The sequence below is a fragment of the Osmerus mordax genome, chromosome 1 (assembly GCF_038355195.1).
Source record: "Osmerus mordax isolate fOsmMor3 chromosome 1, fOsmMor3.pri, whole genome shotgun sequence".
NCBI classification, from domain to species: Eukaryota; Metazoa; Chordata; class Actinopteri; order Osmeriformes; family Osmeridae; genus Osmerus; species Osmerus mordax.
The window spans coordinates 22,587,022-22,596,786 of NC_090050.1; the positions used below are offsets into that span (position 1 = coordinate 22,587,022).

At 48.2% G+C, this 9,765-nt stretch overlaps 1 protein-coding gene across 2 annotated transcripts; it reads right to left on the reverse strand.

Annotated features, from left to right (window-relative positions):
* Nucleotides 1–107: 107 nt before the first annotated feature.
* Nucleotides 108–5,706, reverse strand: gmppb (GDP-mannose pyrophosphorylase B). Of its 2 annotated transcripts, none has more exons than XM_067238030.1 (10): nucleotides 5,602–5,706; nucleotides 4,718–4,933; nucleotides 4,379–4,459; nucleotides 4,117–4,165; nucleotides 3,127–3,269; nucleotides 2,870–3,028; nucleotides 2,493–2,571; nucleotides 2,167–2,294; nucleotides 1,754–1,936; nucleotides 108–1,346 (listed from the first exon to the last, which is right to left on the reverse strand). In XM_067238030.1, exons 2-10 carry the CDS (start codon nucleotides 4,844–4,846, stop codon nucleotides 1,215–1,217), a joined length of 1,083 nt encoding a protein of 360 aa, XP_067094131.1. In that variant the 5' UTR covers nucleotides 4,847–4,933; nucleotides 5,602–5,706; the 3' UTR covers nucleotides 108–1,214. The 2 variants fall into 2 exon arrangements, with proteins under 2 accessions (XP_067094131.1, XP_067094140.1); XM_067238039.1 differs by having other exon boundaries at nucleotides 5,607–5,630.
* Between the last annotated feature and the right edge of the window lie 4,059 nt (nucleotides 5,707–9,765).

The following is a 9,765-nucleotide window of genomic DNA, read 5'->3' on the forward strand; positions in this document are numbered from 1 at the left end:
TGCCTGTTAGAGCGTGTCAATGAAAAGGCCTTTGATCACAGACACAACTGAAGTCCACCACAGTAAACACTGAAGACAAATCAGACACCGGACAGGACATGTTCTGTTGGAAGGTATTATATTAATATGATAAAAAAAGGACTACTTCATTGAAAATGTTGACTTCTGACAGGTCCATGACACCTGCTGGACACAGCCACTGGCCCCCTGACAAGAGATACATCAGCGAGGCTCTTAGAACCAGTAAATACAGAAACATGACACCCATCATAACCCTAAGGTTCACCCATCTAAACAGCTCGGAAAGGCTCGTCTTTAATCACCAGAGTACTAATTAGTGCACATATATACACCCTTCTACCTTTAGTGCAGTGGGGAGATCAGATCAGTAAAAGTTTGACAGAACCACAGACTAACCAACATTAGCGTTATGACATCCCGTGTTGTCAATGAATGAGAATCCTTTCCGACACTACATGGAATGCCTGTTAAGACGTCCCTCATAATGCTAATTGAATGTGAGCATGAAAGCACAGCATGGAGAGACAGAGGGGTTCACAGAGATCGTACGGTCATGGCACACAAGGTCAAAGGAGTTCCTCAACTGAAACGTTTGAAGCATGAAGAAATACTAACCCTTCTATCTGGTCTTCTATCTAAGTGATCAGAGAGAGAGAGAGAGAGAGAGAGCTCTGTTCTCTACTGCTGACCCTGCAGTGCACCGTGTGTTGTTACAACAGCATTAATAGTCCCACAGACATTGATGGGAGTTCTTCTATGGACAGACAGAGGTTGGCATCAAAGTAGAGCATAATGAAAAATTATGAGGCAGGAAATTGTAAACCAAACAAACACAAAAAAGGTGAATTAAACAGAAAATAGCAAACAAATTCCCCATGGCAACCCATCAACCAGTCATACCCACACCCCCCTGTTCTGTTCTGGTATGGTCTGCTCTATCAGTTGTTCTTATGCATAGTAAATCTCAACAGCAATGCTCATGTCTTTCCTGTTTTCCCATCCATCCCTCCCTCCCCTCCTCTAATCTCTCCTTCTATTTAGTTTTCTTCAGCTTGTCCTACCCCCTGTCAGTGACACCCCCTGTCAGTGACAGGCCTCCCTAGCCTAGCTACCCCACTCGAGAGCCTCTCCAGCTGGCCTGACCCTGCGCCTCTCTCCTGCGGGTCCGTGACGAAGATGAAGATGCGTCGTGGCTACATGATAATGCGCGGCTCAGGCACAGAGTCGTTGATGGACTTGTGAGGAAGGACGTTGGCCCCGTTGAGGTAGAGCTCGTCGTTGACAATCACGTCTTCGCCTAGAACGGTCACGTTCTCCATGCGTACCTGAGGAAGGAGAACATCACACAGGGTCAGAGGAACCAGGAGCAGAAGACAGGGGTCTGAGGAACCAGGTTGTAGTACAGGTAGAGGGAGGTGGAAGGAAGGTAGGGGTGTGAGATAGATAGTGTGGTCTACAAGGTAACAGTGTGAGTGTGTGTGTGAGACAGAGATAGTGAGTGTACAAGGGAGTTAGGTGGCTGAGCGGTTAGAGAATCGGGCTAGTAATCAGAAGGTCGCTGGTTCGATTCCCGGCCGTGCAAAATTACGTTGTGTGGGCAAGGCACTTCACCCTACTTGCCTCGGGAGAGAATGTCCCTGTACTTACTGTAAATCGCTCTGGATAAGAGCGTCTGCTAAAATGACAAAAAAAAAAAAAAAAAAAAAAAGGTAAGTGTGTGTGTGTTCCTCACCCACTGCCCCACAGAGGAGCTCCAGCCCACGATGCAGGACTCCAGCCAGGAGTGGGATCGGACTCGGGCCCCCTTTAGGACCGTGCAGCGCTTAATCCTCACCCCGTCCTCCAGCACCACGTCAGCACCGAGCGTCACGTTGGGCCCGATGGTGCAGTTCTCCCCGATCTGGGCCGTAGGGGCCTGGGGCAGAAACAGATAGAACATAGCGCTACCTGGAGGTTTCATGGGGGTATTTCGGTAGAATTTGTCATTTCAGGACCCATGGTGCTTTGTTTACTCGTCTCCTTGATTCAAGGTTCAGCTAGGTTATGTATATAGCTGGCCTGAGGTGCCCCCTTGTGGTTAAATGTGGAAGAGCATGGAGCAAAAGTAGAGGTGTGTCTGTGTGTGAGAGAGAGAAAAACACTCACCACCAGAACGTTCCCCAGGAAGCCAGGCCCGGTGCGTAGACGCTCAGGTGCATGTTGCCGTACCGACTGCAGGTACATGCACATGCCTGTCAGGAAGTCCTTGGGCTGACCGATATCCATCCAGAACCCTGGAGACAGATAGACAGACAGGAAGACACAGAAGAAGACAGACAGGTAAATCAGTCAGAGAGAGACAGACATGACAGATATCAACTGTAGAAACGTACATTTAAAGTTACAAACAAAGCATCCGTGAGGACAACCACTTTGTCCTTTGGAGAGGTTGTGGGTAGTTCTCCAAGTTGACAGAGAGAAGGATACTGTACCTTGAAGCTCCATAGCGTACAGGTGTCTCTCCTCGGCCATGAGGGGAAAGATCTCCTTCTCTATGGAGGTGGGCTGGAGCTGCAGGGACAGGACAGTTAGAACCGCAACTTCACAGCCAATCACAGTAGCCACAGTAGATTTGGATTGGTCAAGGAGCCGTGTGTTTGTGTGTGTGTGTACAGTAGTGTGGGTAACAGGGTGTAAGAATGTTTGTGAGAGAGTGTGTGTGACAGTGTGTGTGTGACAGTGTGTGTGAGTGAGAGAGAGTGCGAGTGTGACAGTGTGTGTGTGACAGTGTCTGTGTGTGTGTGTGAGAGAGAGTGCGAGTGACAGTGTGTGTGTGACAGTGTGTGTGTGTGAGGTGTCCTGGGCTCACCTGGATCCTGGAGAGCATGGAGGGGCTGAAGATATACATGCCAGCATTGATCTTGTTGGAGACGAACACCTGGGGTTTCTCCACGAAGCGGTGGATCCGTCCGCTCTCAGCCTCGTACACCACCACGCCGTACTTGGACGGCTCCTCCACCCTGGTCACCTGACGCACAAAGACAAAAGGTCAGAGGGCGGCCCTCCGTCCACAGCTGCTGGGCGACCCCTTGGACCCAGGTGAGCTGGCCGGGGGGTCCCACTCACCACGATGGTGCCCTCCCTGCCGTGGTGCTTGTGGAACTTCAGCATGTCCTCGAAGGGGAAGTCGCAGATGACGTCGCTGTTGAGCACAAAGAATGCCTCGTCGTCGTCTGTCAGCAGCTCTCTGGCCAGGGCCAGGGGGCCGGCTGGGGGGGGAGGAGGGGGGGGGGGGGGGGAGGAGGGGGGGGGGGGAGGAGGGGGGGGGGGGGGCGGAGAGGAGAGGGGCGTTAGGTTCTAGTTCCAAGATTACATTTCTAGCTTCTACATGTCCACTCCCATGTAGGGGTAGCATCTCCTGAGAGAGTGTGGGCAGCGTTGAGGGAGAAACGGTGAGGTCTGGGCACAGGGGAGGGGAGAGACAGGGACGGTGAGGTCTGGGCACAGGGGAGGGGAGAGACGGGGACGGTGAGGTCTGGGCAGAGGGGAGAGGAGAGACAGGGACGGTGAGGTCTGGGCAGAGGGGAGAGGAGAGACAGGGACGGTGAGGTCTGGGCAGAGGGGAGAGGAGAGACAGGGACGGTGAGGTCTGGGCAGAGGGGAGGGGAGAGACAGGGACGGTGAGGTCTGGGCAGAGGGGAGGGGAGAGACAGGGACGGTGAGGTCTGGGCAGAGGGGAGAGGAGAGACAGGGACGGTGAGGTCTGGGCAGAGGGGAGGGGAGAGACAGGGACGGTGAGGTCTGGGCAGAGGGGAGGGGAGAGACAGGGACGGTGAGATCTGGGCAGAGGGGAGAGGAGAGACAGGGACGGTGAGGTCTGGGCAGAGGGGAGGGGAGAGACAGGGACGGTGAGGTCTGGGCAGAGGGGAGGGGAGAGACAGGGACGGTGAGGTCTGGGCAGAGGGGAGGGGAGAGACAGGGACGGTGAGGTCTGGGCAGAGGGGAGGGGAGAGACAGGGACGGTGAGGTCTGGGCAGAGGGGAGGGGAGAGACAGGGACGGTGAGGTCTGGGCAGAGGGGAGGGGAGAGACAGGGCTCAGTCCTATGGTCTCTCACCTGTTCCCAGCGGTTCCTTCTCATGAGACAAAGAGATCCGGATGCCAAGCTGTGGAACACAATCAGATCATGTTCAGAGTTTTCGCCGTTCGTAATATTTCGTAATTCAGAATTTGTTGAAGAAACTGTTCTTATGGCGTGAGATTTTGGTTCCGATCACACTATGGACTTAAAGCACTACAGAAAATATACTAAAACAAAGAGATGCATGTCCTGCTTTCATTGTTTTGTCAAGCCTACGTGCATTGTGTCTTATTCTTACCCTTTCTTCCTGAATCCTCATCTCTCTCTCCAGCAGATCAGACATGTAGCTTACGGCCAGGATAACATGGTCCACTCCAGCCTGGAGGGAGGGATGGAGGGAAGGTACTTAATGTGCATCAGCTCCAGTCAACGTCACCACCCTGGTTGACTTGGTGTGGCACACAGGCCTTCCAGCCAGGATAGACTTGACTACCCTGAACACTGACATTATACCAAGAGCTCTCTTGAACATGTCAGCTTAGTGGGTATCACACAATATATTAGTTCACCTAAACCCCATAAAATAAGTGTTGTATAAACATGGTTAATCTTCATGACTGTGGAGGGTGGCTCTCACCTTGACAAGCGCCTCCACCTGATGAAGGAGGATGGGTTTGTTACAGAAGTCCACCAGGGGCTTGGGCACAGACAGGGTGAGCGGCCGCAGCCTGGTGCCGTAACCTCCAACCAGGATCAGAGCTTTCATTTTGGGTCGGGGTAGGATGAGATCATCAATCCAAGCATCCGAGTCCTTTGTGTCTGCAGCTAGGGCAATCTGTAGGCGGTCAAATACCTGACAATACAAGGTAGGAGACAGATGACGAATTACTAGGAGCAGACGTCATCTTTGTTCACCGAAACTGATCCGAAACTGAAAATATATAAGATAAATGATAAGATATCAGAATGGCCATTTAATACGGGTGATTTCAAAAAGGACTAGGTAATACAAAGCTATTTATTTCTGTATTCCAACTGCCATGTTTGCAAGCTAGCTAAACTTTGAATGAATAAGGACATACTGTAGCTGCCAAGTTCAATGGTTACTTGCTGATTAAAGTAGGCTATTGTAGCTACTGTATTTGGTTAAAACTGACAGAGGCAGTGTGCGCTGTGACTAAATGAATGAAGTGGCCAGAACTGAGCACTAAGGGTTTATGATGGCTAACTAACTGAGCAGCTCATGCCCATCTAGCTAGTACGATAAATACATACCATTGTATAAACAACAATACAGAAAAAAACGACTTAAGTCATTAGATAACGACCTAAATTAACGGAATCTATAGAGACAGAGACAACGAGGTACATCTAGAGCCTGTTTGAATTGATAGGTTAATATAAAGCTAGCACAGTAGCAGTTAGCTTACCCACTACTACTGTCACTGGCTGGCTAAAAGAATAACGTTAGTGTAGGTCAACAACAAAGATCAGCGTAAAGATAGTTTAAGTAAAACTCACCTCACAATGTTAATCAACTCTATTTCTTTCAAATCCTACAAACGCACTTCAGTTGTGAATGACACGTAAGCTAACCCTAACCGAAACAGGTTTGGCTGTTCATAGCGCTGTCACAGGACAGTGGGCGTAACTGACCTAGAATTCCTTTCTACTGAAACTGGCCGTTATATGTTAAAAAGGGTGCGTTTTATCCATACTCCAAAATAAAAACGTTTGTTATTTCACAGATTGGAAAGAAAACGTACATATCAGTATATTTTATGAGTAAGTTGTATCATGTGTTTGTGATGGAATCATTTACATTACATTTCATTGTAAAATAAAACTATTAATTAGTTATTGTTTACGCATCTACCCATCGAAACAATGGTATGTCTTAAATCCTCATTTGGCCACGCCCATATCCCACTTGAAGACCAATCAGTGGGAAACAACGTGGCGAGGAAGTGTTGTCAAAACGATACCAGGTGATTGGTGGATTGCGAAATGACGCAAAACGTCACGGCTCCAATGAATGGCGTGACATCTAGCCCACATATTTATGTCATACATGGTTCTTTACTTCGACGAGGCCAAGATCGAATTAGTGAATTTCTGGTGGTGACTAGTGAACAAAAATAGCCCATGGCGTCATGTTGTTTTACACTAGTTGGCTATTTATCTCTACTTTCTTATGTTCGAGTAATGTTATTTTCTTATATTCAATAATCCAACAACCTAATGCAAATGTACTCAACTATGATAAAATAATATAATGCACCTGAAGATTATCATCTCCCATGAGGAACAAATATCCAATTATCATTGTCCTATAGTTCTAATAGTTTGTTTAATGTTAATTAAAATATGCACGTTATAATTGATTTATCTAATACTGTATGAATCTATATCTGTTTATTACTTTGTCACACATGTAGCCTACAATACAGTGGTAGAGAATTGAAGATGACGTTTGAAAATAATCATGGGATCAACGTGATGCCCTGCAAGTGTCGCTGTTGAAGCATTTCAGAATTTCAATAACAAATGCAGTGCCCGTTGGCGGCTTGCGAGATTCAAAGGTCCATGGATGGATGATGGACGCCTATTTATATACATTTTTTACCAACGAGAATCGTTCGTCCAAATAACGTCACACGCTCCACTTCCCGTTCATGGGTCCCGAGCAATAGGCCTAAACCGGACGATTTTCAACTTCATACAGTGCCCGGTTCTCGAGAGCATGGAGCCACAGACACAAACGTAGACAAGAGATTCCAGCTTTTAAAGTGAGATGAATTCCCGCCAAACTCCACCACCCGCCCTGCCGCCTCTATGAACCAGCACCACCGATCCAGATAAAATACAGTTTACGGCATGGCAATTCAAATATCATAGTCCATTCTCTACCACAAACCTCCCTGCGTCTTCTAAAGGGAGATAAGCCAAGTTTGTAAACAGCTTCTGCGTGTTAGATTGAACCAGAGACACAGAAAAAATATGACACAAAGACGCCATTTCTTAAATAAATGTTTTATAGCTCACATTCAAAGTTGTCATAAAGATGTCATATTATAATTCTTAAAAAAATATCCATCCATGCAACAACAACAAAAGGAAAAAATATTATTTTAGGGGAATTTATATGTATATATATATATATATTTATATATATATATATATTTATATATCTTTTTTTGTTTGTTTTCACTACAGGTAATTTCTCCTCACATCTATGGAAGGACAACATCCACCCCAGAGGAGAGAATGACTTCACTGAAATCCCTTAACAGCCTCATGGATTATCGTTTCCCTTCTTTGTTTACAAGTGATTGTTCCTTTATCTTCTCTGGCATAGGGCAGGCTTTATCACAGCTAGGAACCTAAAACAGCTGCCCCTGTTAGGAACATCATCTGGAGCAAATACCACCTTAAAAAAACAAAACATCAACAAATTAAAATGATCGTTTTATCCCTAACCCTCATCCTCTAGCACCTGGCTGGTGAATATCTGTTTAGTAGAAATCTGACGTCTCTTTGGGCATTATACAACTTCTTTCCTCAGCTTTTGCGTTCTTTAAACAGTAAATAGACCTGAGCGATGTTCTCCTGCTCTACTTAATATTCACGTGAGCTCTGTACAGTCAACTGATTCCAATAAAGGCGTTTTAACACCATTTTAGTGAGCACTACAAGATCAAAGAATGTCTTCCAACCAATTGAAATTAGCTCTGAGGACCCCTCTACCTCTGGAAAATGGTGGGGGTGGGGTTGGGGGGGGTCACCAAGAACTCCTTACTGTGTTTCCTATCTCTGAATGCATAAGATGAACATACACATACAGCATGTGCAGCAACACAGACATTGTTTGACCCCCACGTGTTGGTTTGGCCCCCAGCAAAGCTACTTTGTGTGCTACTGTTGTGTTGTGAGCTTGGACGTGAAGCTACAGCGCATGATGACTGGGCCGGGGTCAAACTCTCCACAGGTCAGAGGTCAGAGGTCGCCCCTGTCGACCCCTGGATGGAAGATGACGCCGGGGTGATAGTGCTTTAGGGAAGGTCCCTGCTCAAACACAAACTGTCCGACTGACACACTGACAGACCCACGGACACACACACACACACACACGGAGACAGAACTGCCCTGCAGTAAAAGCCAGAGGGGAGAAAAGAATCCACGAATCACCAAAACGTGACGATTATGGCTACAGTGCAACATTGTTCCATCTATACAGAGAACACCCTAACCAGGTGACACAACACTGGGATGCTCCCTCCAGGATGGAAGAGGGGGGGGAGACAAGGGGGGGGGGGGGGAGATGAGGGGGGGGGGAGGGAGAGGGGGGGTAGGAGAGAGGGGGGGGAGAGGGGACACGAGCACACAGGGAGGGGAGAGTGATGGAGACTCTACTAAAAGCCCTGTCCAGAGTCCAAAAACCCTCCTTCCTACCACCAACACACTCTGGTGGAGGGTCTGTAGGTGAGAGGAACTGGACAGGCAGGACCACGACAGGCCAGCGTCCAGTCACCCACACCACCGTGACTGCGTCTGGCCAGGTCTTTACAGATCCAGGAAGGTGCTGGAAGGTGGAGGGCCCAGGAGCCGTGTGTGGACAGGTTCTATCTCTCTGCTACATGTGCTAACAAAGAACGAAATATCACTGAGTGTCAGTGAAAGAGGAATTCATTTATAGTCTGCCCCCATGAAACAACCCCAAATAAAAAAAAATGAAGTCAAAAGAAAAAGGGGAAATATCATGCTTCGATGCTTTTAGACACCTTCTACAGTGCAAACCAATAGGGGGATGATTTCAGGGACGAGTCCCTAGAAGGGGGCTTGTTAACACAGGGATGAATGCAGACTGAGGATGAGTACATGGTCCCACTGACATGCCTGGGACTGACTGAGCTACCAGCATCTGGTAACAGCAGAGCGGTAAAAAGAAAGAAAGAAATGTCACAACAACAACAACAAAATGAAAAAAAAAGGAGAATAAAATCATATAATAAGGTAATAATACAGTGGCTCTATTAACACTGAGTAAGGGAACTATAAAAAGAAACATAATAAAATGCTGACCGGTTATAAATGAGGTTCCAGTCAGAGCAGAGGAGGAGGTGTGTTGAAACCCAGGCCTGGCAGGCCTCCTCTTCCCCTGCTCTGCTGGAGAACAGAAGAAATTCTTCTGACCCTTCACCTCCCTTTACAGTAAAGCTCACACAAACAGCAGCCAGCGGCCCAGTCCCGATACTTCAACATGGCCCCTTCCCCTCCTCGCCCCCTTCCCATCGCTCACCGTATACTGAGAAGAAACGCCCTGAAATGACCCGACAGCCAATGACAGCGTGCCCGACGAGGGTCCTCAATATTGCTTTTGCGCGTCGTCCTCTAAGATCAGCGATGTTGACGAGGAGGAAAGGAAACCAGCTGAGGCTATTGAGACGCTGCCAGCGTTTAGGTTTCTCATTTAGACACCTGATAGAACAACTGCAGTGGGAGTGTGTGTTACCTCCCTCCCTCCCTCCCTCCCCCCCCCCCCCCCCCACCCTATCCCTCATCACAGGCAGATACACCCCCCTCCCCCCCAGTAAAGAGAGGCTGACCCTGAACTTGCCCTGAGCAGTGGCTGCCTCCCCCTCCTCTTCCCACCCTGATCCGAACCTCCGCAATATTTAAACTGGC